Source organism: Capsicum annuum, chromosome 8 (genome assembly GCF_002878395.1).
Source record: "Capsicum annuum cultivar UCD-10X-F1 chromosome 8, UCD10Xv1.1, whole genome shotgun sequence".
NCBI classification, from domain to species: domain Eukaryota; kingdom Viridiplantae; phylum Streptophyta; class Magnoliopsida; order Solanales; family Solanaceae; genus Capsicum; species Capsicum annuum.
This window is the reverse complement of record NC_061118.1, coordinates 126,993,977-127,008,027: the sequence shown is the minus strand read 5'-3', so window position 1 is coordinate 127,008,027 and position 14,051 is coordinate 126,993,977. Positions and strand designations below refer to the sequence as shown.

The 14,051-nt window shown below is 36.1% G+C and overlaps 1 protein-coding gene across 1 annotated transcript; it reads left to right on the top strand.

Moving 5' to 3' along the window:
- Window positions 1-13,168: 13,168 nt before the first annotated feature.
- LOC124886637 lies at window positions 13,169-13,690 on the top strand. The gene has a single exon (XM_047395515.1). It carries the CDS (start codon window positions 13,169-13,171, stop codon window positions 13,688-13,690), a length of 522 nt encoding a protein of 173 aa, XP_047251471.1.
- Window positions 13,691-14,051: the final 361 nt, after the last annotated feature.

Below are 14,051 nucleotides of genomic sequence, written 5' to 3'. Positions count from 1 at the left end.
GTGTTAATGGATTGTGAATAAGATAAGCTATATGATTATGACCAATTATTATTGTTATGAAGTTTAAATGGGCTAGCATTTGTTGAGGATTGTTTTATAGTTTCTAAGTGGAAATTTCGTGCGAAAAGTTTTAAGTTATATCATGTGCTAAAAGTTAAGTTTGAATGATTGGTGATCGTGAAGGTGACTGTGACGATTTCTTGATTAATGGTATTAGTTGTTAGGAAGTGATCTAGTAGGCTTGAATAGTGGATATAAGAGCCTAAGTTTGGTTGATTCGTGATTAAGTTTGATGTTGTGTTTATGATGAGAAAGTTCACCCAAGATATTACGGGACTACTTTAATTTTGAGGATTAGTGTATGACTGTAGTGGTTGAGCTTCTTAGATGTGATTTTGATTCTTATGGTTTAGAAATATAAGTTTATAAGCGTGATTTTAATAAGCGATGACAGAGGTAGTATGGTCTATTAAGGATGAGAAAAATTTGAGTTGAGCGTTAGACTCTAAGATTGAAATTCTGAAGTTGAGCTGAAAGCGTTGAAGCTCTAGATGGTGTATGCTTATTTTGAGCTAAGTGGTAATGTGAAGTAAGATTGAGATTAAGCTGTCATGTATATTGTGGTTAGTTGAAGTTTTAACTGGTTATCTTGAGGGATTGTGGTGTACATGTTTCAGATTCTGGAAGCTAGTTATGCTTCAATTCGTAAACTTCTACTAAACGATCTTTATTTTCCAAGTATTCCAGCTCAGTCAATCAGAATCATATAGTGTACCTTCTTATTTATCATTCATCATGTTATCCAAGGATCTTAGGAATGAAATCATTTCCATACAGAGCATCTCAGTAGTTATGAGTATACCTCTGTTCGTGCGTCATGCATATGAGCTAATTCATAGGTGCCTCGTGCAGAGTCTTAGTAACCCTGTGAAATAAGTGTTGTAGAAGAACATAGAGTCCCAAGGGGAAGATACCCCATGACTTGTTAAAGCTTTTATGTTGTAAACAATCTAGTTTATGCTCAAGTTCTCATTATGAGCCTTGAATTGGCTATTGTTACATACGCATTCATACATTCCAGAGTTAGTTCAGCTAGATATTTATGCGTCAGATATGCATGTTCAGTATGAGGACTAGGAAACTGTAATTCCAATCGTGTCGATATGAATCAGATGTTCACGTCCCTTAAGAAGGTCAGTTGATCAGTGCTTTTATCCTATCAAGCGATATTCAAGCACGAATGTTTCCAAGGGGGAGATAATGTAATAACCCGAAAAATTTTCTTTGTAAAGATTTTGTGAGAAACGTATCGAGTTCTACGCTTTAGAGCGATCCATAAATTTTCTGTGTAGTATTTCTAAGACTTTGACCTACCATTGCATAGAGTATCAAATAAGCATTCCAATAATATGTAGATCATCAAAAATGGATACTCGAGCGATGAGTTACAACCATTCCGATCAAACTATGACCATTCCAATCAAACTGTGAACAGTAAAACGTGCAGGAAAAAAGTACTAAGGCCTGGCATATTTTTGCTCCAAATTTAAACGATCATAACTCCTTGTACGTAATTATCTGGGTGATCTACTATATATCAATGGAAAGATCTGCGAGTCCTTTTTCCAATGAAATTAGTTTCATCCAATTTGTCTATCGAACCAAAAAGTTATGGTCGATCTACTTCAGCCTAACAAAAGTGAATTTTTGGGTCAACTTCAAACGATCATAACTCCTCGTACATAATTATCTGGGTGAGATATTATATATCAATAGAAATATATGAGAGTTGTCTTTCTAATGAAATTAGTTTCATCTAATTTAGATATCGGAGTAAAACGTTATGATTGATCTACTTCAGACTATCAAAACAGTCCACCAAAGGACAGATTCGAGAATTATTTGATTTTTAGAGGCGTTTTGGTCATTTCCTTTCACCCTAAATCCGTTCAAACCCTATATTAAAGCCTATTAGAAGCATTATATGTTATATTTCATCAAATTCCCTCAAAAAGAAAACCCTAAGCTCCTACATCCAACTTCAAGAACTTCCAAAGTTCACTATTAATTCTGCAAATTTATTCAAGATTCCAAGTTTCTAGTTCAAGAACTTTAAGAACCTCCAAAGTTCACCATTAATTCTGCAAATTTATTCAAGATTCCAAGTTCCTAGTTTAAGAACTCCAAGAACCATTATTCAAAGGCACGATTAACATCTCAAAAACAAGTATCAATCTAAAGTTCATCATTCAAGGTATGTGGGGTTTTTCAACAAGAACTTTCTTTTGTTCTTATGCCCAAAAGTAATTTTCTTTACAAAGGCATAATTTTTATTTAATTTTTATAAATTTGAAGCATGAACCCATATCTTATGATGGTTATTATGAAATCTTGATGTTTATAATTTTGAAAGATGAATTTACATGTGTGGTGATATAAAGTATGAATCTTGAACAATATTTATCATGATTTTGATATTTGGGTCGCGAACCCCATTTAAAATTGTGTTTTTTGAGAAAATGTGTGTTATAAGCACGTTGATGTTGAATATTGGAGATATTTTGAATGATTTGACCTTTTGGTCGTGAATGAGTTATTTTGAGCTCGACTATGAAACAAATCCACGTTTTTATTGATTATGATAAAGGGGTAGGAAATTGGCTCCCGATGAAAATTGTTGAAGTGTTTATTGTGGATTTTCTTTAATGTGAGCCTGAGGCTGATTTAAATTTCTGAGCTAAGTTCAGGAGTAATGTTTAGCACTAGTGGGAGGTATAAAGTGACCTTACTTTCCTAGAACTACGTGCCCCCATAGGATGTGAGCCTGAGGCTGATTTATATAGTGATCACTAGTGTTTTTGAATTGATACTGGAAGTCCTACTTTGATGGTAAGGATAGGACGGCTCTCTCCAAGTGGGTTGGACATTAGACTCCGTGTGGCTCACATGATTTATGTCGGTTATAGGATCTCCCAATGTGTTTGTGTGTACTCTTCTATCTGAGATGAAAACATATTTGCTTAAAAGGCTGAGTTTGAGAAAGTCATTATTTTTAAAAGATTTAAGGAATATATTCTAATGAGAATTGACATGAGATTTGATTGTTTTGATGATTTGAAATTGAGATGAAAGTTAATTGAGAACGTATTGTAATGACTCACTTGTTTTACTTTACATGTATTATTCATCCATAATTTTGATGATTTAATTCAAGCTAAGTGAGTCATCTATATCAGCATGCATAATTTTATAAACTGTGATGATATTAAGATATTATTTTATATATGCCTTGCATCCCCATATGTTCGGTATTTTTCCATAGTACTGACCCACATATTCGTATGTGGGCTACATTTTCTCAGAATGTAGGTATAAGGTATAGTTGTACCTTCAGATCTAGTCAGTTCGTGGTATCCAGTCAGCAGGTGATGAGTCCTTTTGATTTAAGGGTTTGGGTTAGTTATGCAGAGTTTATAGTGTTGTATTTTCTTTATTCAGTCGTATTGAGTTGGGGTAGTCGGGAGTCATGACCCGGCTACCTACAGTCAGTACTAGTAGAGGTTTTATAGACAATCAGTAGAAGTTGATGTATTTTGTTTCAATTTTGGTTGTAAAGATAGAATTGTAATCCTGTAAAATTCTATTTTTGTATCAATCAGATTCAGAAAAGAGTTAATTACTACTGATTTGTATGGATTTGTATTTTTATTCAGTTCCTTATGAGTTATGCCAGTAGAAGGGTTAGCTTGAGGTCACTTGTGACCTTAAGCACCGTGTGACGTCTCGAGACCTGATTTTGGGACGTTACAAAAGCAAAGGTAGTGGAATTTGTTAATCTAAACTAAAGGAAGATGTCAGTCAAGGAGTATGCCTTGCAATTTCACAAGTTGTCTAGGTATGCTCTAGAATTAGTATCTGATATGAGGGATAGAATGAGAGAGTTCACTTCAGGACTATCTCATGAGTTGATCCTTAAAATAAAGGCTACATTACTAATCAAGGATATGGATATCTCTAGGTTGGTTGTTCATATACAATAGGTAGAGAAGGAAAAGAGAAAGCAGGCTGAGGTAGGGGAAGGAAAAGTAAGAAGATCAGGTTCTTTTGGTAGGGTGGACAACAAAAAATTAGTAGGGATGGTGGTAAGTGGCCTAAGAAGAAGTGAGAGGTTCTAGTTATTTCTTCTTAATCAGTTATCCTTACCTGAAGTAGTTGGGTGGCAGGCGTCAGTACGGTGGCGATAATTTCAAGAAATAGGGTGCCTAATCTGAGACTAGTAGGTCTTAGTTGGCCTTATCATATCCTTTTTATAGGTCCTGTGGTCTAGTACATTGGGGCTTCTATGATGAGGGAAGGGACAAGTCCTTCAAATATGGTCAGCCAGGCCATATGCTTAGAAATTATTCAGTTGGTAAGGTTGTATCAGGAGTGAATACGGTTCTGGTTGCCCATTCATCTGCTCTTACACCAAAGGGTGTTACTTTTGCATCTATTTCTACTTCTCATATAGTATAGGATAAAATTAGTTATATGCACTCACTACCCCGTAGTAGTCTGAGGCATCGCCTGATGTCATGACTGGTATGTTGAAACTTTTTTTTAGATGTTTACTATCTACTTGATCTAGGATCTTCTCTTTCTTATGTGACCCCATTTATGGCTATGTACTTTGGTTTTGGTCCCGAGGTAATTTCGGACCCTTTTTTATTTTTACCTTATAGATGACTCTGTGGTTGCTAAAAGAGTCTATAGGGGATGTGTGGTATCTGCTTATAGTAAGAAGACTTTGGTGGATTTGTATGAGTTAGATATGGTGGATTTTGATGTTATTCTGGCTATGGATTGGTTACACTCATGCTATGAATCCTTAGATTGTTGGACTCGTAAGGTTTTCTATAAGTTTCTTGGTGAAATGATTATTAAATGGGAGGGTGGTTCCTTAGCTCCTAAGGGGAGGTTTATATCATATCTTAGAGCTTGAAGGTTAATCTCCAAAGGGTTTCTCTATTATTTAGTCTGGATTAAAGATTCTAACTTGAAAGGTCCTTTTTTGCATTTGGTTTTGGTAGTGAATGAGTTTCCTGAAGTCTTTTTGGATAATCTTGTTGTTGGTCCTCCGGATAGGGATATTGAGTTCAGGATTGATTTGGTTCTGAATTCTTTTCCAATATCTATTACTCATGATAGAATAGCTCTGAATGAGTTGAAGGAACTCAAAGATAAACTTAAGGATTTTTTAGATAAGGGTTTCATCCATCTAGTGTGTTACCAAGGGGTACATCGATCTTATTCGTCCGTAATAAAAATGGTTCCCTTTGGATGTGAATTTACTATCGGTAGTTGAATAAGGTGATGGTTAAGAACAAGTATCTTTTTCCTAGAATTGATGACTTGTTTGATCAGTTGCAAGGTGCCAAATTCTTTTCAAAGATAGATTTTCGGTCTGGGTATCATCAGCTTAAGCTTATGGAGCTGGATATACCTAAGACGATATTCCATACTCGGTATGGGCACTTTGAGTTATTTGTTATGTCATTCAATTTGACTAGTGACTCGACGACATTTATGTATTATATGAATAGGGTATTTCATCAGTTTCTGGATTTGTTTGTCATTGTGTTCACTGATGATATTTTGTTACTCTAAGAGTGAGATCGATCATCCAATCACCTCTGTGTTGTATTGCAAACTCTAAAAAAGCAGCAGTTGAATGCCAAATTCTTAAAATATGAATTTTGGTTAAATGCTGTCACTTTTTTGGGTCATATTATTTCTAGTGAGGGGATCATGATTGATCCACAAAAGGTGGTAGTGGTTAATAAGTATTCTAGACCCACGATTCCAATTGATATTTGGAGCTTCTTAGGTTTGGATGGGTACTATAGGAGGTTAGTGGAGAGTTTTTCGATAATAGCTGCCGTATTGACTAAGTTGACTTAGAAGAAGGTAAAGTTCTCTTGGTCAGATGCTTGTAAGGGTAGTTTCAAGAAGCTAAGGGATAAGCTAATTGTGGCTCTAGTTTTGACTTTGTCGGAAGGCAATAAGGGGTTTGTGGTTTACTGTGATGCATCCCAGGTGGGACTTGGTCGCGCACTGATATAGCATGGTAAGGTAATTTTCTATGCTTCTAAGAAGTTGAAGGGTTATGAGAGAAACTATCCTACTCATGATTTAGAGCTTTTAGTGGTAGTGTTTGCATTAAAAATCTAGTAGCACTATTTTTACGGAGTGCACCTGGACATCTTTTCTGACCATAAGAGTCTGCAGTTTGTATTCAGTCAGAAAGAGCTTAACCTTAGGCAGAGAAGATGGATTGAGCTTCTCAAGGATTGTGACATGAGTTTTCACTAATATCCAGGTAAGGCTAATGTTGTTGCTGATGCTCTTAGTAGGATATCCATGGGGAGTTTAGCTCATATAAATAAGGAGAGGAGGGAGTTGGTGAAGGATATTGACCTTTTGGCTAATCTTTAAGTTTGCCTTTTTGACTCCGACAATGGTGGTGTGTTGGTATAGGAATGGTTCAGTCATCCCTTAGTGAAAAGATAAAGGAGAAGCAAATGCTAAATCCTTTCTTGATGAAAATCAAGAATGATGTAGGTGGGAAAAAGGTAATAGTATATCAAATCTGTGGTGATAGTAACTTGCGATACCTAGGGAGATTATGTGTTTCTGATGTTGATGGTTTGCGAGAAAAGGTATTGGCCAAGTCGCATAAGTCACTCTACGTTGTTCATCTTGGTTGGATGAAAATGTGTCATGATCTCAAGTATATGTATTGGTGGAATGGTATGAAGAAGGATGTGGCTAATTTTATGGGCAAATGTTTAATGTGTCAACAAGTGAAAGTTGAGCACATGAGGCCTGGAGGCTTGTATAAGGAAATTGAACTGCCTGAATAGAAATGGGAAGTGATCTATATAGATTTCATTAACGGTCTTCCTCGATCTTAAAATCAATTTGATGTAATTTGTATTATCGTGGATAGGATGACAAAGTCGGCCCACTTCTTTCCAGTGAGGACTAAGTTTTAGGCTGAGGATTATGTGAGGTTGCATCTTTATGAGATTTTAAAGATACATGGGTACCTATTTTGATTATCTTTAAATGTGGTATGCATTTTTCATCTCACTTTTGGCGGTTGTTTTAGAAGAGGTTGGGTACTAAGGTTAGTCTAAGTACTGCTTTTCACCTACAGATGGATGGGCAAGAAAAAAAGATAATTAAAATATTAGAAGATATGCTTTATGCATGTCGGTTGATTATAGTGGTAATTGGGTTAACTATCTATCTCTTTTAGAGTTTATTTACAATAATAGTTGTCATTCTAGCATTGGGATAGCCTATTTTGAGGTGTTGTAAGGTAGGAGGTTTAGATCTCTTATTGGGTGGTTTGAACTAGGTAAGGTGAATATGTTGAACCTGAATTTGGTTTATCGGGCTATGGAGAAGGTGGTTCAGGATAGGCTTAAGGCTGCCCAAAGTCGCCAAAGTCCTATACGAATGTAAGATATAGGGACTTAGAGTTTGAGGTTATGGATAGGGTGTTCCTAAAGGTATCTCTTATGAAGGGAGTAATGCAGTTTGAGAAAAAGGGGAATCTTAGTCCCTGGTATGTTGGTCCTTTATGTGGTTTTGAGAAGGGTTGGTAATATTGTGTATGAAATAGAGTTTCCTTATAGTTTAAGCTCGAGTCATCCATTATTCCATGTCTCTATCTTAAGAAAATGTATAGGTGATCCTTCATCGGTTATTTCTTTGGAAGGATTGGGTATCTCAGATTCTTTATCTTATAAAGAGATCCCGATTGAGATCTTGGATCGGCAGGTTTGTTGGTTGCGGACCAAGGATGTAGCTTTGGATAAGGTTCTATAATGGAACCACAAGATGGAAGAAAGTACTTGGGAAGCAGATGAGGACATAAAGTCTAAGTATCCATATTTGTTTTTCACTCTGGATATTCATACGGAAGGTATGTATTCTTGATCATATCTTTATTTTCTAACTTGGTTAAAGAAGGGTTGATTTCCTTGTGTCTTTGTTTTCTAACTTAGTTAAAGGTTGGAATAATGATGTTGGGTGTAATTCGTTCTTGTACTACCTTGTTTGTCATTCGGGGATGAATGATCCTAGTGGGGGAGACTGAAACACCGTAGGTTTTGACCTTTAGAAAAATTTCCCAGTTTTTCGCTTTTAGACATCATATGACTTGGGGTACTTCTCATATGATGGGATGTAGTTGGTTGATTTTGGTTATATCGTGACTAGTGTGGGTTGGAATGTTTTTGCCTAAGGTACGGTTAGAACATACAAGTCTTATGTTGGGTTACGAATAGTAAGGTGTCAATTTTATGTTGCCCTAAGTTTAGTCTAGGTGATTTTATTCTGCCTACGGTATGGTTTCATGGTACTATTCATATGGTTGGGTATGGTTTGTCTTGGGTGGTCATATATTGAGCAGTTTTGGGGTCCAAGGTGAGGCCTAGGGTATGATATAGAGGTACCACTCGTATCCTAGGGTACGATTGGTATGGGGTAGTTGTACCATACTACGGGGATTTTAAGTAGTTTAAGTTGGGGGTAATCTGAACATTTCCCCTCTTAACCTCGTAAGGCCCAATGACTTATAACACTTTTGAGATATCATTTAACCTATTTGCAATCACTTAAACTCTCTTAAACACTCTCAAATTCTCTCATGGATCTTGGGGTAAAAAAGGATAGAGTTTCATCAATAAGATTAATTTGGGCCTTACAAGGGTGATTTATCTCCTTCATATTCATAATCTAAGGCATGTTACTCCTTCCTCATTGTTAGTTACAACTAAAGGCATATTTTATGAATTGTTTTCATGGCGTAAATATGGTATGGTTTTGGTTACAATGGTTGGTTATGGTTTTCCCATTTCTTTTACTTATGGTTTTCATATTATTATGGTGGTTTAATGGGAATTGTTTCTTGGTACATGGTTTTGGCTTTGAAAATACTATTCCCCCAACATATTTGATAAAATGCCTATGATAATGTTTTTTTTAAATTATTGGACTTTCATTGAACTATGCATGGTATAACTTGGTAATGGAACCCTAAGTCAACTTAATAATGTAATCTATGGGTATATAAGAATCCCTTTTTCTTAAAAAGGATGGCTAAGGATATTACTTGCAACCTATAGTCGGTATGACTATACCACTACTTATAGCCTTGGTTAATAATAAATGGAATGGTGGTTTAGTTGTGTAGTAATGGTTTTAATTCAGCTATAATGGTTGGTATGATAGCTAATCGTGAAGGTATGAGTCAAATGGACAGATACTAGAAACTCATGTTTGGTGATATGAGGATTAGTCATGGCGACCATATATGGTATTTATGGGGTATACTGGAATCCCCTAAGTACACTTGTACATGTGTATCATGGAGTGCGAAAGGTACTCAGGAATTCCTTACTCCTATGGTATCTTCGGTTCGTGTGGTAACATGCATCGGGGCTCATTCAGGGGGTTACACTGGACCCATATAGCCCGTTGGTTGGTTCTAGGATGGTTAAGCTACACACACCCAAGTTAATGATTTTAATGGCATACTAAACTCGGTTCTCTTTGCCACCATGGTTATATATATGTATGTATGGTCTTACATGTATATGGTTGGTTTACTTAATTTTAAAGTTTGGTGTTATTTTATCCTTAGCGTAAGTACATGCTAGCATTCAACCACTAACCCCTCTTCGGGAGGTTGTATCCCCATGTGATGCAAAAACCGACCATTCTACTCCTTTTACTTAGTGATCAAATTCGGGATCAGCTTGGTTGGATTGAAGTAGTGAGATTTCATATTCTGGAAGGCTCCATTTCATATCATGGATGTTTTTTCTTACTTTGGCTATTTCCTAGGCATTGGTTTTGTCTATGGTTGGAGGCATGTCCCAATTGAATATTAATTTACTTTTGGTAGAGGCTTCGTAGGACTACTATGGGTTGGTATGAGTTGTATCGGCAGTGGTGTCAACCTTAGTATTGGCATTGGTATTGAGGCTGATACTATTTTACTATAATTATTATTGTTCCATCCTATTATGTTATGTACTTGTACTTGGTTATTGTTTTGGTTTTGGTATGGTTATTGGATGGTTGGACTTGGGTTGGTCACGGTTATGGTCCTATCACAGAGTCTGGAATTTTACAAAATGTTATCTTGTTATATGTTCAGAATTTATCTGACGCAGGGTACGTGTTTGGAGGTTGGGTTGGGTAACAAGAGTAGTTCCTGGTTCTGGTTGGGATTGTGATACCCATTACGACAAGACCTCAATTCATTTTATGTAGATATACCCATATTTAATGTTTGTTTTAGAAACTGTGAGGGGACTAAATACTTAACTATTATGCTACTGTGATAATTGGGAATTTGTGCTAATTTAGGGTAAAGACCATATGATTATCGATATAGTTTATGGTCATAATTGTAGATATGGTTTATTGATATAGTGTATGAATATTAGTTATTGGTGTGGTTTATTGACATGGTCTACTTATATGAGATTCTATTCGAGTCCAACAATTATTAATGATGATGATGAAATAAGTTCTAATTTGAGTCCAGTAGCTGATGATGCTATTAATATATGAGTCACAGTTTAAGTCCGACATTTGATGATGATGTTGATAATATGAGTCCTAGTTCAAGTTCGGCAAGTTATGGTAATAATGATGATTCTATTGAGTTTGAGTTCAAGTCCGACATTGGGAATTATCTATGAGATGATATGGTTCATATGGATTCTTAATTATGGCATGATAATTGGTAATTTATGGTTATTGGGTTATTTACTTTCCTTAGTAGTACCCTCCAAACTTATGGGGGTCTGCATTGGGTTATTTACTTTTCCACACTTATTAGCTTATGAGGGCTAATTTAGTAGGGATAATCGTGTGATATTTATGTTAATTTTCCATATTTATTTATTTACTTATGCACAATAGTGTTGGAGCATATTTCTAGGTTTGCCTCTTTTACCTTGACTTAGCTTTTTCTTATCTTGAATCATATCGTACTTATATCATGATTTATCTCAATCAGCCAATGATGCCTACTGAGTACCCATATTTTTGGTACTCATACTATACTTTTATACCTTTTGGTGTAGATTCGAGTACTAGTAGCCACCATTGACGTGATGCTCGTACAAGGTTGACTTTAATGATTGGATGAGCTCTTGGAGTCGGAGTTACCCTTTTTCCTTCTATTTATCTATGTCATGTTTTTTATTTTTAAGACAAATTGTATTTGACTATTTAGTACTTATGGTTCATTGTAATAGCTCTTGTACGGACATTACTGAGTCCTTGGGATAATTGTTGACCTTTTACCTATCTGTTCGACTGCTATGACTATTTTATTGAGGTTTTAAATCTTTAAATGTTGATTTCCAGCTTTTAGCCCATTTTTCACCAAGTTAGCCCATTGTGTTTAGCTTTAAGCTATTGTTTGGCTTACCTATGGGCATGATAATGTAGGTGTCATCATGACTTATAAATTGAGTGAGGACAAATTTATATCAGAGCCTAGGTTTTATCGGTATTGTTGGTACAAGAGCAAGAGTCTAGTAGAGTCCCGCGAATAAGAACAATGACATCTGTTTCTTATCTTCAGGATGCTATAGGATATTCTTAGGAGTTCCTACTTCTTTCACTAATTTTAGGCTAAAAGTATAAGTTGGTTTCTAAAGCATTCCTTTGAATTCACTCTTTCATAGATGGCTAGGACATGTGCTATCGCTACATGCTATAAGGGTCTTGAGATAGAGCCTAGGGATACAATTCCTATTTGTGGATGACCTATAGGTTACAGAAAATCCAAAAATGTGTCCCCCAGCTAGGGTCCAGGATAAAGGGCCTTTCTCGACCCCCTATCCCTACCCTCAAGCTAGAGATTCTTTTACCTCACCCAGTGGTGGGCTAGGAACTAGCCCAGTGTGACACCCCGTATTCAAGTACGTGTATTGGCGTATTCAAGTATGTGTATTGGTCTTATTTATATGGAATTAATTTTTTTTTATTTATACCAAAATTTGCCCGTCGATGGTTCCATACGAAGGTTATTGAATAAGCTTTCCAACGATATAAATATTTCCAAAAACGGATAGGTTTCAGATATAATCGAGCACATTCGAAATTATAAAACGGTGGCCGGGATATTTGAGAATAGTAAATGTGCAGGAAAATTTACAGCACACAAACTACTGAGGCCAGCCGAATTTTTGGGTCAACTTCGAACAATCATAACTCCCTTAATATAATGAACTGGGAGAGTTGCGACCTATTAAAAGAAAGATCTTTGAGTCTTCTTTCCAATGCAATTGGTTCCATCCAAATCCAACGTCTGAGTAAGGAGTTATACTCGTTTTACTTCAGCCTATCATAATAGATTTTTAGGGTCAACTTCAAATGACCATAACTCCTTGTACAGGACGAACTGGGTGGCCTACTTTATATGAAATGAAAGACTTTTGAATTATCCTTCCAACGATACCAATTTCACCCAAATCCAATATCGGAGCAAATATTTATGGTCGATCTACTTTAGCTTATCAAAACAGTTCACCAAAGGACAAATTTGACATTATTTAAATTTTAAAGGCATTTTGGTCATTTCCTATATGGACGGGAATATGTGTATATATACATGTATATGAGTTCAAAAACTCATTTTCATCATCAATCATTGAGGAAGAACAAACCCTAGCCAAATTTGACCTTTAAATTATTTTTGATTCAACTATAGAAATTCCAAAGTAATTCGATAACTGTGTTTGTCATCTCGAGAGCTTTGAATGGCACCTATTATTTGTGCAAACAGGATTGCATAATCAAGAGGTGAATTCTAAGGTATGATTATTGTTTGCCTTTGTTCTTTTCCATATGTATATGTGTGATAGAGGATTATATGTATTGGTTGTTATTGAAAGGTGATGGAAATAGGGTTATGGACTATTTTGCATGGTTTGGTTGTATTGAATTGTGGAAGGTAGATATGGTAATTGAGTTATGGAAGGTGGATAAGAGTAAAGTAGTCCATGCACTGGGTGAATTAGGGGCGATCATACATTTGATACCCCTATCTCTGTTGGACTCATTGGTCTTGGGAAAGCCTAGATCGACTACTATGGTTTTGCAGCTAGCAGACGGGTCCATGGCCTATCTGAAAGGAATCATTGAGGATGTCCTCACAAAGGTTGGTAAATTTGTTACTCCTGCTGAATTTATTGTTCTTGATTTTAATGCAAACGAACAGTTACCAATCATCTTGGGGCGTCCATGCTTAGCAACTGGAGCAGCATTGATTGATGTTAGAGAAGACACACTCAAAATAAGGGTAGAGGATGAAGATGTGGTATTTGATATATTCAAATCACCCACAGTAATGTCCCAATATAAAGATTTATGTATGATTAATGTGATTAAAGTGGATAAGTGTGGGGTGGTTAGTCCACCAAAGACCTTTTTGGATTACCTGATTGAGCAGCCTAAACTTTTACATCCTAAGCCTAATTTGATACTAATTGATGAGCTTAAAAAAGCTAAAGTTGAGGAATCTACTGCTCTTAAAAATTCTCACCCAAGAGAGGTGAAAATAATAAAAAAATGGCCTCCAAATGTGAGGAAAAAGATGAAGGAATTTGGTTGAGTTGAATTGGATCGTGCCGCGACACTAAATCAGGCGTTACTTGGGAGGCAACCCAAGTTAATTAGGTATGTTTTATTTTTCAGTTTTTAGATTTTATTTCATGCAGTTTTTGTTTTTGGTTGAGTAACAGGTTGATGGGAAGTATGAGTATCGGAAACCTGAGCTAAGAAGCATGGCAAAAACTAAGTGTGACGTCCCGCGGATCCCCTTAATGAAAAAGATGCTACTAGCTAGGCCTAGAGGCCATAGGGTGTATTTCTATCTCTTTCACTTTAGGGACAAAGTAGGTTTTTAAGTGTGGGGTGGGGAAATTCCTAAATTTTAGCTTAATTTAAAAAAAAATTGTGTAAGATATTCTTGT